At 40.7% G+C, this 19,702-nt stretch overlaps 1 protein-coding gene across 3 annotated transcripts in view; it reads left to right on the forward strand.

Annotated features, from left to right (window-relative positions):
• Positions 1 to 5,072, forward strand: part of ptprb (protein tyrosine phosphatase receptor type b) — a 103,657-nt gene extending 98,585 nt beyond the window's left edge. For all 3 annotated transcript variants that reach the window (XM_041216117.1, XM_041216118.1, XM_041216119.1), the window contains 2 exons: positions 1,011 to 1,131; positions 4,702 to 5,072. In XM_041216117.1, coding sequence (XP_041072051.1) covers positions 1,011 to 1,131; positions 4,702 to 4,724 — 144 coding nt within the window. In that variant the 3' untranslated portion in view covers positions 4,725 to 5,072. The remainder of the gene's footprint in view (positions 1 to 1,010; positions 1,132 to 4,701) is intronic.
• The last annotated feature ends 14,630 nt before the right edge of the window (positions 5,073 to 19,702 follow it).

Here is a 19,702-nt window from a genome sequence, read left to right on the forward strand (position 1 = left end):
ATGAAAATGGCAACCCCAGCACACTTGTCACACCCTGTTGACATTGGAGGACCAATTTGCATGGCCCTCTTGATCAGGCATTAAGCTTGATTCATGCTTGTCATTGGATTTGCTCCCAACTTTTTCTAGGCCCTAGTTACTTCAGTCATGTACCATTTTAATATTACAATAAAGCTCTCGTCTACTTCAGGCAGAGGTTATTGCATCCGTCCTAAATCCAAATGGAAATCCACATCTGATGCAAAATGGGATGTACTGTTAAACGCCCTGAACTTCATGCACGTGCAGCAGTACATCCAAGAAAGTTGGACTCATAGTTCGTGCTGAGGGCATGAATAAACAAAAATGGGAATGTTTTTAGGACCTGGTCACATATTTTTGTGTGAATTCCCTCACAGTGTAATAACATTTGGCAAGTGATAAACTTTCTGAAAGACAACCAGTAAGGGAGTGATCAAGTGGTTCTCCTGATGTGTGGAAACCACCCCCACCCCCAGAAACATGATGTAAAAAAGACAAACTCTCTTCCTTTTATTTGGTGTACTTCAAGTAGCCATGTCCCCAGATTTCCCTGGTTCTGCTCCCAAGCCACTGACATAACTTTGCCGCAATCCCATTTTGCACAGTAATTCATGGAATTCAAGTAGCCCATGGAATGCCAAAGAGAGGAAAGAGTACAATATTGAATTGCAAAATAAAATTTTAAACACAAAAGAAAATCAATTCCTTCATTAATGCTGAAATTTCCATCAATCAATTAGTTGAATGTGTATGGAAAGAGGAGACAAAAAAAAACCCAATGTGACAAGATAAGGCTAGATAGGCAGAAGAGCTTTCTTTCGGCCTTATGTTTTCAAGGGTGAAACCTGTGAACAAGCTGCACAGTTTATCTATAATAATCTTAATGCCAGCATTAAAGCAATAAGAGAGCCATCAGGTAAATGATTTAAAAACTTTAAGAGGATTTTTAAAAGAGAGAAAATTAATTTCTGCCTGTACTTTTCTTTCAGTGTCAGTATGCATATTTACATTTGTGCACAAGAGATGTTTTAAGGAGTAGAAAGCTACGAGGTGAACAAGAAAATCCATTGTTTCCTATATATGAGAATGTCAACCCAGAGTATCACAGAGGTATGCAAATAGTTCCTGCAGGTAACTTTTCCATGCAATAGTCAGCATTTTGTTTATTGTTGAAGTATTCAATTATCACAAATTCATCTGAGTTAGTCACCAAAGGTGAGTTGTTAATTATAGTATAATATGATGATGGACTCAATAGTCTTGATGTTCTTTTTAACAGCAAGTATACTAGCTATGTTTTCAGTGCATTTCATTAAGTAAAATCATTTACTCAATGTCTGGTTGGAGTTATGTGCCTGAATATTGTACTTTTACCTCAGACCTAGGTTTGAAACCAACCCAGGCTCTTGAGTTGAAAGCTTCCTCCCCCTAGTTGTATAAAAACTCCACACAGAGTAACTTGGGATAATCTTAACCCAGTTCTTACGAGTGACAGTACTAAACTGCCCATAATTCAATAGTAATTACCATCAACAATCTTGATGAGAGACGCCTACCTGGGAGTGCCTAGCACTGTGTAGGAAGGCAGAGAAGCATTCTATTCTGCCCTCACCTTAACCTGCTCAATATCTCACAAATGTTTTGATTCTACCTTTGAATTGCTTTCCCTGTTGCTGTTCTAAACTGGTTACTGAGAAAATTAGTTATGGAAATTTGAAGGAATTCCTGACCAATTACCCAATTAGCCTTTTGTGTTAATGCCAGTTGACAAAGAACCAAAGTTGGTCTTATTTTCCAGTAACAGATTTAAAAATTGCTTTCATTCCAGCATCTTTAGGACTGAAAGGCTCGTTTTAATCTCATGATCACACGGAATGGGAAGTGGATATCACAGTGGGGTGCATGTTAGAGAAAGGAAATAAGAACCAATGCTTGGTGGCCCTTCCTCATATGTTGAACTAGAACCCCTTGCCCTCCCCTCATTGCCAGCTTTCTGTTGTTCCTGATTAAACACATTAATAGTGGAAAAGTCAGCAGGCAGAAGGGAGGTGGATTCATTGCCTGCTGACAGGAAATATTTTCCAGGAAGTAATATCAGACTGCACGAGTACAAATGACTGTGTGGCCTTTGGGCTTTAATATCAGATAAGCATGTTAACTTATTTTCTGAATTGGTCCACTGTAGTCAACATACTGATACTGACTTAGCCAGAGTCCAGTAAGACAGTTACTTTCTATCTCCAACTGCCTCCATAAGATTAGAAATGGTTAGATTCAAATTGCTTATATCAATGGCAGAAAGTAATTTCTCCTATTGCCTTCTAATCAACTGAGTCTGTCAACAATATTGCATGAATACCATGCCTGAATTTGAGAATGCTTCAGAACACCTTAGAGAAAGGAGAAAAGAATTAACATTGAGTAGGAGGAAAATCAGGTAGAATGGAATTGGCAGGGCCAAAAGAACAGTTAAGGTGGAAACATATTAGTTGAAAGCAGGAAAGGAGGATTTGCAACACAGGGATTTGAAAATGTAGAAACATACTGGCTGGAAAACTGGCCACTAGAGTTGGAACAATGAGAGTGAAAAAAGAGTAGACTAATGTTAAAGGCTGCGAACAGAGACATAAGGCTCCGGGAAACATTTAAAGTTAAGGACAAGGATCTTGAAATTGATTCATAGACAGGAAAACAGTGGAGCCTACTAAAAACCAGAGTAATGGAAGCATATAGTCTTTTGATTGAATGAGGACATAGGTGTCAGCATTCTGATTGAGCTACAATATGTGAATAGAAGCAGAATTTCCAGCAAGTTGAGCATTAAGGAAATCGAGCATTTACTTAATAAAAGCATGGGTTAGAACGTCCTCCAGAGCTCAGAACAAAACTTGGGAACACTGCCAGGCCTCGTCCCTGCCCCACCCCAACTAAACCCAACCTGTTGGACCAGTTCAACATAAGATTCAGAAGACTTCCTGCCTTCAGTAAATGGTGAGATGGGGCATTTTGATGAGGCCCACCAGTATGTAAGCAAATATGACTCAGACGTCAGACTAAGACAGGCTGGTGCACAAAGCCATCTCTCCACTGATACTACAATGGCACCCCCCACACACCCCTCCCCCCACACCCGACACCCCTCACACACCCTACCCACTTTGAACAGAAGTAGATTTTAGTCAGTGTTTGGAGAAGAATTTTGGCCAACTCAGCTAAAATAAAATATTTTTCACTAGAGGCTGACAGCTCATTGGTGAGAGCTGTTATCTTTTAGAAGCTACATTAGCAAGTGATAGAACAGAAAACTATTCACCATGGAGAGAAAGCAAATCTCCAATTTTACAAAGCCTTTGGAATTGTCTGAGAAGGTAATTGAAGCAAAAGATTAAAATTAATTTCATATTTACAGTGCTAAAATTCTACATGGACAACGCGTAGAAGTGATTTTCTTTGTGGTCTGAAATATGTGGAGAAATAGGAGAATCCTTGCCAACATTGGTCCCTCAATCAATAGCTAAAACAAATGTCTTGGGTCATTTATTTCAGTGGTGGTATTTGTGGGATCTTGCTGTGTACACATTGGCTGCCACGTGTCCCACATTATAACAAAGATTGCACTTCAAAAGTGGTTGTAAACATATATACAAACATCTGAATTAGGAGCAGGAGTAGGCCGCTCAGCCTCTCAAGCCTGCTCTGCCATTCAATAAGATCATGGCTGCTCTGATTGTAACCTCAACTCCACATTCCTGCCTAGCCCCGATAATTTTTCACCCCCTTGCTTATCAAGAATCTATCTACCTCCGCCTTAAAAATATTCAAAGACTCTGCTTCCGTATGGCCTTCTGAGGAAGTTCCAAGGAGTCAAGAATGTCAGAGAAAATAATTCTCCTTATCTCTGTCTTAAATGAGTGACTCCTTATTTTTAAACAGTGACCTCTAGTTCTAGATTCTCTCACAGGAGGAAATATCCTCTCCACATCCACCCTGTCAAGCCCCTCAGGATCTTATATTTCAAGCACTTTGTGACTCCCTGATTGTGAAAGACACTGTAAAGCTGTGTGTATTTCTTGTTTTTTCTTTTATGTTACAGAACCACTTTAATATGGTTCTGCTGGAATTTACATTGTGAGGCTGACTCCGCAGCACCAGACTCAAAACACAAGAACTTTGATTCAATTTTAAAGGTCCAACTGGAACTTTCAGTTCCTCCCACTGACTGCTAACAATGGCAAAGTAAGGTTCATTCCACCATGAAGCAGGAATCTGCACTGCAGCCTGTTGCAGAGAGGTAGAAGGCACAGATTATCTATAGCCAGAAAAAATGGGGCAACTCTACCATAGGGAGCCATTGACATTTGGGAAAACTATTCATTTTATTGGTTGTTACATTTTTAAGTTTTTACCTGGGGTGTTTTTCTAGGTACAACCTCCGTGGGTATTCCGATAGGTAAGTTTCATTCCCTGTGACTCAGATCTGCCAACACTCTGTGAGGGTACTCAAAGTATGGATTGACATTAGAGATTGGGAGGTAATAGGTTTTTCACCAGTAGTTTCCCTCTCAAAAGGCAGCAGCAGTGGATTAGTAATCATGACACCATTATGAGAAGATGAAGCATTATATTTCAAAAGATGAAAAGAATGATGAGAAATAGTCTTTTCTTTTGCTGATTCCATAGATTTCCTCTTTGGCCGGCACTGAAGAATGTAGAGAAATCGTCTTCTGATGTAATGAACCTCATCTGCAGTACTGCTAAACATGCACTAAATAAATACCAGGTCTGGCATTTCATTGTGTGTATAATTTATTTGCTTGGTATTCCTTTTGGATATTATTGTAATTTAATTGTGTTAGAGATTATTGTATATACTTATATATTTCAAATAAATATTTCTTATATTATGTATATTTTTTAAACTGATGGATTATGTATTTTATATTACTTATTATAAAATGTATATTGTAAGTAAAAACAATAATCTGTATATAATTTTGTTTTTAATAACATTGTTTGATTTTTAAAGAAATGAATATTCACAATTTAAGATCCTATGCTATCCAAATTGTTTTATACAAGGGCACTTGATATTTGGAAGGAAAATTGTAACTGGATGTACTTGAAAGGTGGTGTGCTGACACATGGAGTGCTTATTACTGGAGAGTTATTTGAGGAATGAACACTTTGAATAAACCTTTCCATCAGGCTTTGAAGGCTATGGTTTGGTGTTCTTTAACATCAGACCTGTAGTCATCGCAGTATTTTAGCAATTAAAACATTTCCCCTGTTGCGAGTTCAAGTCTCAGCACTATTTAGCACTCAAACCTGCTAGCCACATGTGTGATTAGTTACATCAGTTCTCAGGCCTTTGGAAATGGGAACCTCACAGTATTGACTTTCTAAATTGAGAAAGAGTGAAAGACAGAGAGACAATGAACACTGTGTTGAGTGTCCCATTCCACTAGAAACACCCTGACCGGGACGTCACAGGTTTCATCTTCTCACTTTTTGGATATAAGGAGCTACCCAAATATGATGACCTTTTTGGGGACTTGCATTGAAGAACCATTTATAAGATCATAAGAAATAGGAGCAGGAGTAGACCATTCTGCCCATCAAGCTTGCTCTGCCATTCAATATGATCGTGGCTGATCTGATTATGGCCTTAACTCCACTTTCCTGCCTGTCCCCCACAACCCTCAACTCCCTGCAGATCAAAAATCTGTCTAACTCAGCCTTGAATAAATTCAATGACCCAGCCTCCACCGCTCTCTGCGGAAGAGAATTCCAAAGACTAATGACCCTCGGAGAGAAGAAATTCCTTCTCATCTCAATCTCAAATGGGCAACTCCCTATTTTTAAACTGTGCCCCCTAGTTCTAGATTTTTCCATGAGGGGAAACATCCTCAGAGCATCTACCCTGTCAAACCCCCTCAGAATCTGAGCTGTTTCAATAAGGTCACCTCTCATGTTATAGTACAACAGAGAGCTGAATTAATTTTAAATAACCATACTTTGTTTTTTTTCTTGCCAAAGATTAATTTACGATTTTACACTAAACCACCAATGCTGACAAACTAACTGCACATGGATATTTCTTGTTAAACAGCAAACCAGTAGATGGAGTTTCCTTAAAAGCCCTATCAACATACAGATGAGTGTAATGTCACATGCCCACTTGTAAAAGTTCCCCTCCTTAAATGAAACTTGCCTTTAAATGAAAGGCTGTGTTTGATCAAAGATGATATTGTACTTAAAATATTACAGTTCAGAGCAAGGGTTGGCACAGCATAAACCATTGTTGAACATTAATTGTCATGTTCATGTATCTGTCTTAAGCCAAGAGATGGGCAAGCAAAGCTGTGGATTCCTCGATATATTAATTTATCTTTAATTTATATTGACCAAATTCAATGAAATCTGCAATTTTTTATATAATATGGACAATTAAAATGCAAGCTTAAAACAGTTTGTAGAATTTATTTCATCTCACTTTTCTTTCTACGCTACCCATTTTCTACATCCCTGCACCGATCTGGTGCACTTTCAGACAGAAGGCTGGGAGTTTGAAATTCTCCATAGTCACCATCAATCATGTTCTGTATCACAAGGGACTTAGCATTAGGCTGATGTGACAGCCACTTTGAAAAATACGCCAGGTCCTCGTTCATCCCCAAACACAGATTGGGGAAAAGAGAGCATTCTACCATGTCTAATGGCCCAACATGGCCTTCCGATGTCAGTCAAGGCTGGTTTCAGGGCCTTTAATATGGTCCCCAGCCATACCTGTTTGGTGAACCCAGGCATTGTTTTGCCAATCCAACATACAGACGTGAGAATTCTTGAGTAATGGGATAATTTTAACTTTTGGCACTCAATGGATTGTTGCCAGGCAGAATGCACCCTTTGTCAGCCCATTCTATTTGTCATGAGGTCCAAGCCCATCTTAGGCAGCTCATTGGCTGAGAGAAGGTAATCAGCTAGTTTCTATGCTGGGCTGGTCGCAGTCAGTGTCTGATGGTTGACTGGAGGTGATGGGGTGGTGATGATGAAGTGATCCTGGTTAGTGAAGGGTGGCATAAACTCCACATGGGCCAGCAGTGGGCCAGTAAATGCCTCTCCTACTCCCACAGAAATAAAAGTTAAAAATTTCTTCAGCTAGTTTTCTTTGGTGATGTGTGCTTAGTCCCTCGAGTTAGAGCACTCAGCCAGTACAAATGGGTGGAACACACATGTTGATACTCAGCCCAAGTTTAACCTCAATGATACAACTCAAATCTAGTTTGGGAAGGTGATGAGTCCCAGGAGGTAACCTTACACCTCCTTTGACTTCAAGTCAGGTTCTGTATAGCTCCCGCTAGCCTGAAACAAATTTAAAAAGCTTGTGGATCGCCCACTGGAGCACGATGATTTATTTCAACTTTATTTTCTCTGTTAGTCAATTGTACATTAACCTTACAAGTGACCTTAATAGAATGGGCACAGGAGAGAAGACTGTCATTCCAATTAAAAAAAAGGAGAGAATGCAAGTAGCCTTGCACTTTACCCCTGGCAGCTTTGCTTCAGTTCCTGATTCCTGCCCAATGTCCTTCCACCATCTAACTGGCATAACCTCATCTGGGACCAACTATTTAACTTGCACCTGGCAGCCCTAGACACTTGATACTGATACTGGTCTCAATCTGCTACTTGTAGCATAACCAGTGCACTCAATTCATAAAATGGTGACTGCACAGTTTGCAGCTTGTGTAAACTATACCTGAAATGTGCAAACTTCAGGTTTTTTTTTTGAAAATTCTGTGTCCTTTCCTCTGCAGTTATGAAATTAGCAAGTGCTGATCGTCATCATGAACTCGTGGAAGCCCAGTAACAGTGTTCACGGTGGGGTAAATTCTGCCTGTGTGGTAGTGTAAAATGGGTGATAATGAATCAGCAGCCCATTTTACATCTCCCACGTTTTTTATTTCTGGAAAGATGCAAAACAGGCTGTCGATTCACAATCACATTCTATTTTATCAAGCTAAGTCAAAATCTAATCCTATGAGCCAGAAGAAATACTGTTTTATAATGATTGATGTATTATACCTTGTACACTATGTGATTTATAACACAGTGAGACAGATAATGCAAGAGCAGGTGGCCATGAAGTATTTGCCATAGAAGTCTGAGGTCTGCAATGCATCTGAGTCTCTCAGTGCACCCCTCATGTGTTCAACAAGCACAAAGGAGGCTGGGAGCCTGTGTACAAGTTGTGCTTATGGTTCATTAGGGCTACTTGTGTCAGCGTAAATGCTCCCAGCCAAAGTGTGGCTGGAGTGTTTAAACTGGGTGAGATCAAGAATTTGGAAGTATTTGTGCAGAAAAACGTGAGGCTTCGGATCACTGAGAATGAGAGAAAGAGCCTAGTCTGGAAGAAATTGAGAAAAGGGATGACAGAGTGCTCATCAGATTGAGGGTTTAGCAGAATTGAAGAGGATGGTGAGAACAGGGAGAATTTCTGTTTTGGAAGTACTTGAGAAAGTTGAGCGCTTAAAGACATATGGGGCTGCACCTTTCGGTTGGCGAGCAGGGGGGTGGGGCCCAATCGCTGACACGTAAAATGACGCGGGGTGATGTTGGGCGGGCGTCCCGACATCACCCAGCGTCACTTACGTTTTCAGGTCAGCACACACGGAGCCGAGTCGGCTGCGCGCCTGCCAACCTGTCAACAGCCACTTAAGGCCAATAATAAAGTAATTGAATCAATCAATGGACCTGCCTGTCCAACCTTGAGGTGTGTGAACGCGTGTGTGAAAGAGCACACTCCAGCCTCAGGGAATAGCACCCCCCCGCCCCCCCCCTGCCCACACAGGGAGCGCACAGTGCTTCCGAGCAGATGTCACACTGGACGAGCCTTAATTGGCCCGCCCATGTAAAATGGCGACGTGTCCCCAACCAAGGGCGCCAATCAGGAACCCGCCTGCCCACGCCAGCTCCCGCACATCCCCCCCCCCCCGCCCCCCAAACAGGGGGAAAATTTGGGGTCATGAGCCACTGAATGAGCTACCTGTGATTGGGAGATTAAACGGGCAATGAGAGCTGTGAATACTGAAGGTGAGAGGATATAAGAAGTGGTTCAAGGCAGGGCTGAAAGAACTTAGGGAAGTGGGGCATAAGCCTGGGCCTTGAGTGTCCAGGTTACTCTTGACCAGTTGTAGACTGAATGATCATGTGGGATAGAGTTATCAGTCCAGATCCTATTAATGTATATGTTTTGAGAATGATGCCAAATGTTAGCAAAAATTAGCAGTGCATAAAAATAACTAAAATATCATGTAAATAATACTGCTGATTTTTTTTTTTGCTGTAAGGTTTGTATTGTGATGGCCCTCTGCCTAGCACAATTCCAGGTACACATAGTTATAAAGTTGGGGCTTTCTGCTTGTGCGGTTAGCAGCTTCTTACTTCACCACCACAACCCATCCTATTCATTTTACTGAAGAGGAACATTGTGGGCGGGCTGGTAAACACCGAAGCAAAAGCCTCCAGTGATCATCTAGAATTTGTAGCCTATTACAAGGATTTTTTTTTGAAAAAGCAGCTGTCTAATTTAGGCCCCAAGATAACAATACTGATTGTCATACAAACATACGAATTAGGAGGAGTAGGCCACTCGGCCCCCTGATCTTCCTGCGCCATTCAATAAGATCATGGCTGATCTGATTGTAACCTCCACTCCACATACTTGCTTACCCCCGGTAACCTTTCACCCCCTTATTAATCAAGAATCTATCTAGCTCTGCCTTAAAAATATTCAGACTCTGGAACTCTTCCTCAAAAGGCAGTGAAAGCAAAGACTCATGACCCTCAGAAAAAAATTTCTCCTCATTTCTGTCTTAAATGGGCGACCTCTTATTTTTAAACAGTGACCCCTAGTTCTAGATTCTCCCACAAGAAACATCTCCTCCACACCACTCTGTCAAGACCCCTCAGAATTTTAAAGGTGTCAATCAAGTCACCTCTTACTCTTCTAAACTCCAATGGATACAAGCCTAATCTGTCCAACCTTTCCTCATAAGACAATCTGCCCATTCCTGGTATTAGTCTGGTAAACAATCTGAACTGCTTCTAATGCATTTACATCCCTCCTTAAATAAGGAGACCAATAATGTACACAGTACTCCAGATGTGGCCTCACCAGTGTCCCGTACAACTGAAGCATAATCTCCCTAATTTTGTAATCAATTGTCCTCACAAAAGATTATAACATTCTATTAGCTTTCTTAATTACTTGCTAGGCCTGCATACTAGCCTTTTGTGATTCATGCACTGGAACATCAGATCACTCTGGATCTTAGAACTCTGCAATCTCTCACCATTTAGATAATAAGCTTCTTTTTTATTCTTCCTGCCAAAATGGAGAATTTCACATTTGCCCACATTATACTCCATTTGCCAGATCTTTGCCCACTCACTTAACCCATCTATGTCACTTTGTAGCCTCCTTACATCCTCTTGGCAACTTACTTTCCTCCCTATCTTTCTGTCATCAGTGAATTTAGCCACCATATCTTCAGTTCCTTCATGCAATGTCACTTTATTTTTATAAATACATTTCATTGGTCACTGTTGTTCATGCATTACCGTGCCACACTTCTTCCCAACTTTTGTGCATAGGTGGAAAAGTGCATGCTTTGGAGGAATAATATTAAAGTTTTAATATAGGAAGTTTGTAGTATCAATTCACTCCTGGTTAATTTTACTCATATATATGAATTCACCCCTAGCACCTCTGAGGACAAAAAGAAACTCATTAATCATCAGAGGACGGTGATGTTTAAGATCTTTACCATCTGCCTTCAATGTTGGGCCCACTTTCAGCCATGCCCTCAAACCAATCTTGCTCTCACCTTGGATCCCAATTGCTTGTCGCACCTCGGTTCCAATCCCATCCTTCCCCCTGAACCACGACCTAGCTTCAATCCTAAGTGGTTGGGGGCAGGGGTGAAAGGGGGTGTCTACAACTGGGAGTGAGTTTCTGGCAACCAGGCAAGGTGAACATCAACCCCACACCCCCTGTGCAAGCATTGTCAACTGGCACTTGGAGGCCCAGGTTAGTACCCAGGCCTCATTTACAGCCATCCAGTCAGCAGGCTGCCCACTCGATTCAGAGGCAGCTAGGTGATTAAAAATCCACACTCGATTGGTCCAGAGGCTGCCTGTCAAGTGGCAGGGAAGGGATTTTGGCATAGTCTCACAAGCAGAAATATTAGGGGTGGCTTGGGGTGTTGGAGATGGGAGGTGCTGGCTGGGGCTGCAGAGGCTGAGACTTTCCTTGTGGGGTCTGGCCCCACAAAAAGTTTAACAATTATCTGTTGTGGCCTCTTCAGAGCATTTTTCACTGAAGGACAACCATGGCAGGCATTCCACAGCCTGTAGAGACCATTGGAGTCCTATTGATGTAATAGGAGGATACATCTGTGAGGCTGACCCCCACTCCTACCACTGCCAGCAGGCTCCTCATCCATGGCAAACTTGAACAGTGTTAACATTCTCTGATTTCTATAAACCTTTCACCAAAGTTATAGAGAAGTGGAGCAGAATTTCACCCCTTTTAATGTGGCTCAGTTGGTATTGGTATATTTAACTCCCTGAAGCCATTAAAGGGGACATTCAATGACAATAACAATGACATCCATTTTTCCATAACATAGAAAAATGTCCCAAGGCACTTCACAGAAGCATAGAAATTCCTGTCTAGTATCCTTGTTAAATAATCTAATCTGTTGGCACCATCAAATGAATTATCACAGACATTCACTCACAGTACTGAACTAACTTTGGAAGACGAGCCAAGGGAACTTTGGAAAAGAAGCCCAAATAAATTCACCCCCCACCATGTCAGAGAGCCTCTACAACAGATAGACTCTGTTCAATGGAAAATTCTCACTTAGCTCCTCCCCAAATTCCATTCAGTCAAATGACATTCTTTGTCCCCAAAGCCTCCAAGTTAGTAAACACCCCTTTCCTATAATTTGTGATGACATAGGCTTTTATGAATAGCTCCAATCAGGCAAATTCTTTGCTCCTCACACAGTCTCACAGAACATGGTTGCATGCTGTGCCCTAACAAAATCTTAGACCTGGAATCTCTGGGGAAGGAAGCTGTGGAATTGAAGGTACCTGAAACCCAGCAACAGAAGGAGTCTATCAAGGAGATAAGCAAGCAGATTAGCAGACAGATATTCGAATAGGATTATGATCATGCCTGACTGTAAAATCATTATTTTATCACCCTGGCAGTAAGGCTGCTCCAATCCTTCATATGAAAGCATCTGCCTTTAGGGCTCATAAGCCAACCATACCAGCTCATCACAATGAGCTCATAAAACCTATTGAGCTTGTTGACAACAGAACCATTACAAATACTAACATTTATTTAATAATTATTCTTTAGGACAGGCTCTAGTACTGTTTCTACTTTTTTGACCGTGCTTCTCTAACTGCCCTTCCTTCTAAACTATACACCACTTCATCCATTTTAATCTGCATTCCTTCCAGGAATCATGGAGAAGCTGGCCCGGCTCCACAATAATTAAACGGCGCTAGGAGGTGCCCACGTCTGCAATGGAGCCAGCTAGGTTGGGAGTGCTGGGTGTGGGCTCACTACCCACACCAGTAAAATTTTGAGTTGGTGGGGGATGGGGGCGGTGGGGGTGGGGGGTAGTGACGCCAGGAGTGGGAATCCCAGAATCCGGACCTACCTGCCATTTTTAAATCGCACTGAAGTCATTCGACTCCCTGAAAATCCGGGTCAGTGTGTCTCAGGATTCTTCAATCTGATTGGTTGAAGAGTCCCAATTTCTTGCTCTGCTCACAGATGCCACAAATCCCCTATAGCGGTCGCCATTCTAGAAAAGATGCTGGATTAGAGAAAGTGCCCAAAAATGGTAAACAGCGTTCAGTGAGGTGAATGGAAAGTGGTGTTCTTTCACCACTGACAATATCCAGGTTCATATTTTTTAATTATTTACCACCCTTCACATATGATTTCTAATTGAAAACATACAGTTTACTAGATATTAATTCCACCATTTAGTGCTATTTCTAACTTGAACATTTTTGGAAGCAGCATTAAATGGAAGCAATTCTGTATTTATACAGAATTCTAATAAGATTAGTAAAGGTTTATTTTGGACAGCAGCCTCCCACTGCAATCTCTTAGAGTTAAAGCTACAAGAACTAAGCAAAACACATCATGAAGCTTTGAGCTTTCATTTGGGAGAACATTTAGTCACTTTTCTTTTGCAAAACTGCAAGGAAAATCCATCTGCCAATTCCTTGTACTCCACCTACTCACCTTATGCCACTTATAAAATTGCAAGATTACCCATACATTATTTGTAATACTCTGGTATGTTCCCTATAAATGATTCGGTGTGCGATGCCAGAAGGTATCCTTAATTCTCCTCTCAAGATGCTCTTGGGTATTTCAGCTTACGTATTGTTTTCTTGCATATGTAATCTATTCACTAGAAGAATCAAGCTGTAATTATAGAACCCTTTCATGGCTTCAGTATGTCAAGGAGTGCTCTACAGTCAAAATGTCATCAAATGTTATATAGGGAAACGGCCAATTTCCATATAGCCAAGTCCCACAGACTGCAGTGAGATACATGACCAGCCAATGATTTTACTGATTATGGGTTGAGGGACAAATGTTGTCCAGGGCAGATATATTATTGTCTCTCAAAAGATCAAGTATCTTATATGCATTTAATTACAAAACAAAATCTACAAACATACAATTAGAACTAATGTATGCTTTGGGTATTGCAGACAAACGGTTTATTGGTGGTAGATTACTTCTGACACCCGAACCTGGCATTTAATGAAAACTAGTTTTGCTGACAAAAGATTATATTACAAGAAGTCACCTCTTGAAGTTTTATTAATACCAATCATTGAAAAAGAACAGGAGGAAGCTTCACTGAACTTGAAATGCCACACTAAGGCAGGTGGTAATATGAGTATGATGGCACAAATCCACTATTACAGGGCAGTCGGGCAACAGAGCTGCTACAATATGGTGGTGAATGATGAGTAAGTTTGTGTCATGTGTCAGTGCTCACCAGGAGCTGGAGTGAGATTGATTGAAATCACATGAGGTAGGCCACTTCCAGCTCTTGGAGGGCAGGGAATTTATCCCCATCAGTCCAGAATGGATATAAACCAACCCTAAAAGTGAAAAGATGTGAATCCATTCTATGATCTGTTCTTCTTTGGCTTCTGAGTTTACTAGAGAGGTCAATGGGATTAATTATGATTCAATCATTGGCAATGTTTCTTTTGTTGCACTGTTTAATAACTTCTTAAATTCCATGATTCTGTTATATAATTTAAAAATAGAAATGGACAAGCATTTTTTATTTATGCATTTGTTGGATGTGGGCAGTACTGGCTAGGCCAGTATTTATTGAACATTCCTCATTGCCCTCAATGGTGTTGAGCTGCTTTCTTGAACCACTACAGTCAATGTGGTGTATGATCACACAGTGCTGTTAGGGAGGAAGCGTTCCAGGAAAGAAGAATGTAAAAGAAAAGTAAGTGGCATGAAATGGGATTAGAATGCAACACTGCAGTTAACGTGCCAGCTCTAGGACAGACGCAATGGGCTGATTGGCCTTTACTGTACTACTGTATTTGATTGACCAGTACTGCAAATTCTATGCTTTTAGAAGTTAGTTATTACAATAATTTCCACCAACCACTACTGTTTTCTTTATTCTTAACAAAATGTGTCCTTAACCTATTAACACCACACATCCTCAACTCAACCATCAACAGCTGCTTCATTGACCTTCCCTCCATCAGAAAGTTAGGGATGGAGTATTCATGGACAGCTCTGAATGGAGGCAGACACTGTAGAACTTGTTCAATGCTGAAACAACTCAACAGGTCCCATATATCATGCCTCTTGAGCTGACAAGATGATAATATTGATGCCACATTAATGCCAGGTAATGACCTCAAACAAAAGACTAAATTGTCTCCCCTGCAATGGCATCATCAGTGCTAGGTCCTGCCACCAGAAAGATCTGGGGAGGTGAGATCACAATTGGTCAGGTGCTTAACTAAACCAGCCATATCAACACCACCACAGAAGGACAGAGGCTGGGTACTTTACCTCCTGATCCTTCAAAACAAGGTCAGCAGATACACAGGAACAGCAGCATTTTAAGGTTCTTCTCCAAGCCGCACATCGTCCCGACTTGGAACTATGTTGTTGTTCCTTAACTGTTGCTGGGTCAAAATCCTGGAACTCATTGTCCACCTGTAGCATGTACACCTGCAAAATATGGGCTACAGTGGTGCAAGAAGGCAGCTCACCACTACCTTTGAGGACAATTAGGGATGGGCAATAAATGTTAGCCTAGCTAGAGAGACCCACAGCCCATGAAGAAAAAAAGCTATTGACCATCTACAAGGCTCAAGTCGGGAGTTGATGGAATACTTACCACTCATCTGGATGGATGCAACTGCAAAAAGAAATACTCAAGACATTTGATATTATCCAACTATTTGACTGTTTAGTGCCCCTTGTCCATCTGTTTCATCACTGGCTTTCTATGGCTGCAGTAGGATCTATAGGGTGCACTGCAGCAATAAAGTTTGATAATACCTCCTGCCCTACAACCTCTGTCACCAAGAAGAATGGACATTAATGGCGTGGGAGCACCATCATCTCAAATATCATTTCCAAGTGTTGCTCATTTCTGACTTGGATATATATTGCTATTCCTACAATGTAGCTGTCTCAATATCCTGGAATCCCCCACCTTAACACCAATATTGGAGATCATCATCACAGGGCTTCAATGCCTCAAAAGAGAGGGCAATAAATCTAGTTTTGTTAGCAATGCCAAGATGAAATTACTTTCTTTATAACCGCATTGACACAGGACTAATTGCTTTTGCTATATATTGGTTTCTACTTAAAAATGATTTTAAAAAGTGCAAGATTGTGGGGAAAGAGTAGCTCTGTGGGACTAGCAGATTACTTTTCCTCAGGTGGGTCAGATAGCCTCCTACTGCATGATTCTATGAAAAGCTCAAATTAATTTGACAAGTTATTTGTGCATACAGTTCCTTCCTATGGAATGCACATGTAATTTATCTCAATCGCCTAATACAGAAAACATATTTAGTGATACAGCACAAACTAATGAAAGTTTAGGTGGTCACAGAAATATGTGTGGATCCATTCAAGGTGTACAAGACCTGAAAGTTTAGGAACTTTACTACTCATATTATGCTTATTATTAATTTAATTTGAACTGTAAGCACTGGATACAAGTAACAAACTGAGTATTGAATGAGATCAGAAATTTAAAAACATTCTACTTTTCTTAAATGCAACAGCACCCTAGCAAAAGCAATTAGCTTTGTGTCAATCAACATTTACAAGAATTAGGTAAAGTCATTGGGAATGGAATTAAAATTTATCGAGAAATAAATACATGACTATTGAAATTCTCTGAAATGCTATGATAATTAATTGATGAAATTGTGGACATGTCATAACATTAAAAACAAGTGGACAGCAATTAATAATGGGGTCATAAAGGAACTCATAAAATGTCTTTCAGAAGTTCAAAAAAATTGGATGGAGCTATTGGGAAAAGACGTACCTGGTCCATTTAAGGAATAAACTTAAAATTAAGAGAACATTTCCAAGCATGGGACAAGAAATGATCGATGTTCTTGGTGAATAAACGTATAAGGATAGAGTGAATTTTCTGATTGCTTTCTGCTCAGCATTTCTTTCCAAGTGTATTTATTGCAGTTCCTCAAACACAAAAAGTTCTCTCTTTAGATCGGCTAGTGAATGCAGCACTGACACAGCAATGTGATCCATTTGTATCTCTCTCCTCAAATGAAAAAGGTTGCATGCTGATGAATGGTTGTGATAAAACGTCCACAAGTAATTAAAATAAATTAAACCCTTGCCTTAGCATGTTGGTGCAACAGCAAAAATATAAAAAGGGAGGAAGGGATAAACCAGGGAACTACAGGCCTGTCAGTCTAACCTCAGTGGTGGGGAAAGTATCGGAAGCAATTCTGAGGGGCAGAATTAGTCTACACTTGGAGAGGCAGGGATTAATCAAGGACATTCAGCATTGTTTTGCTGAGGGGAGGTCATGTCTGACCAATTTGATTGAATTTTTCACAGAGGTGACCAGGTGTGTAGATGAGGGCAATGCACTTGACATAGTCTACTTGGACTTCAGCAAGGCTTTTGAGAAGGCCCCGCATGGGAGACTGATAACAAAGGCTAGAGCCCATGGGATTCAAGGCAATTTGGATCCAAAATTGGCTGAGTGGCAGGAAGGTGATGGTCAAGGGGTGTTTTTGTGACTGGATGCCTGTGTCCATTGGGGTTCCATAGGGATCGGTGTTGGGTCCCTTGCTATTTGTGGTATATATAAACGATTTAGGCTAGAATGTAGGAGGGTTGATCAGTAAGTTCGCGGATGACACTAAAATTGGTGGGGTGGTAAATAGTGAGGAGGATAGCCTTAGATTACAGGAGGGTATAGATGGGCTGATCAGTGGCAAATTGAATTTAATCCGGATAAGTGTGAGGTGATGCACTTGGGCAGGACAAACAAGGCACGGGAATACACGATGAACGATAGGACCCTGGGAAGTATCGAGGATCAGAGGGACCTTGGTATGCATGTCCACCGGTCCCTTAAGGTAGTGGGACAGGTAGATAAGGTGGTTAAGAAGGCATATAGAATACTTGCCTTTATTAGTTGAGGTATAGAATATAAGAGCAGGGAGGTTATGCTGGAACTGTATAAAACGCTGGTTAGGCCACAGCTAGAGTACTGCGTGCAGTTCTGGAATCCGCATTATAGGAAGGATGTGATTGCACTAGAGAGAGAGAGTGCAGAGTAGGTTTACCAGGGTGTTGCCTGGCTGGAGAGTTTTAGTTATGAGGAGAGATTGGATAGGTTGGGGTTACTTTCCCTGGAGCAGAGGAGATTGAGGGGGGGGGGGGGACATGATTAAGGTGTATAAAATTAAGAGGGGCATAGATTGGGTAGACAGGAAGGAACTTTTGCACCTTGGTGGAGGGATCAATAACCAAGGGGCACATGTTTAAGGTAAGGGGCAGGAGGTTTAGAGGGAATGTGAGGAATTTTTTTCACCCAGAGGGTGGTGAGAATCTGGAACACTCTGCCTGAAAAAGGTGGTAGAGGCAGAAACCCTCATAACATTTAAGTATTTGGATGTGCACTTGCGATGCCATGGCATACAAGGCTATAGTCCTAGTGCTGGAAAATGGGATTAGAATAGTTACGTACTTGTTTGACCCCGCGCAGACTTGATGGGTTGAAGGGCCTTTTTCTGTGTTGTGGACCTCTATGTCCCTATAATTGCTTTTCATCCCTTTCCAGAAAATCTGCTTTCTAAAGAGGTTAATATATAAACCTCTTATTGATTTCCTTTCTTGCAAACAATAAATATGTCTTTTGCTGCTGATATAGCAATACAGCTAATCCTCCAGTAAAGACTGCATCTGTCATTTACAGCAGTTTTACACTGAATCAATAATTCATTGAAGATCCCAATATTGATCCTGTTTGGAGTACATATAGTCAATTCATGGGATATAAAACCTGTCCATCCCCCATCTCTAACATTATAAAACATGGACTGTATCTGCAGTAAGTAATTTACGTGTAGTATTTCTCATCTCACCTTTAAAGTGTAATAAACCAACGATGATTAATGAGTGGCTTCCTCCTTTCCAAAGCTATTACTCATTATGCTTCCCAGTCTCTCCGATTGACTCCTTTTTGCACATTGGATAGGCTAAATACTACTAGTGGGGCGCCAATTGTCCAAAAGGAAGGTAAACCTACTTTGCTGCTGATTTGGCTGGAAGTCAATTGGAGAATCTCCTTTTGACAAACTTATCTAAGAGAAACAGTGCCTCAGCTCTAATCACTCAGCTAGTTTTTGAGATAGGAGACCATAAAGAGAGGAGCAGCATAAAAAGGGGACAAAAAAGAGGCAAGAAACTGCATTCTCTTTGTAATAATATAGAATTCAATGTCAAGAAGTAAAAGAACAACCTGTGAATCTTTAGTGCACAATTAGCACAAAAATGACCCAGAATGTTAAATGCACCAACAAAAAAGGGGAATTTTGACATTGTACAACAACAAAGAATGGCGATAGCAAAATCGACTGCCCACTTACAAAGCAATTGAATTAAAATGACCAATGATAAAATGTGCTACTGATTCTGCTATTACCCTTTTTACACTATCACAGTCAAAATTACCTTCATCACGTTTAGGATCAGCCTATCAGTATTTTAATTTTAACACATTATACAGTGCAAAATAAATGTGTGAATCCATGTGTTAACTATTAACTAAATCTGCAAATAAACCAAAGTTTTGAACTTCCAAGTTTCAACATAAAAATTCTTCAAAACTACAGAACATGAGTGTATTAACCAAACCTGAAGTAGCTCTTACTATTGAACAATCAATTTCTCCCATGGTCTCAAACAGGTCTTTTTCAATTATTTTCCTTTTGCAAAAGTTGACCTGCTGCTGTATTGTTAAACTTAGATGTGTTAGACACAAAACTTTTTCCTGAAAAAAAACATTTTTACATT

This window comes from Carcharodon carcharias, chromosome 21 (genome assembly GCF_017639515.1).
Source record: "Carcharodon carcharias isolate sCarCar2 chromosome 21, sCarCar2.pri, whole genome shotgun sequence".
In the NCBI taxonomy this organism is placed as follows: domain Eukaryota; kingdom Metazoa; phylum Chordata; class Chondrichthyes; order Lamniformes; family Lamnidae; genus Carcharodon; species Carcharodon carcharias.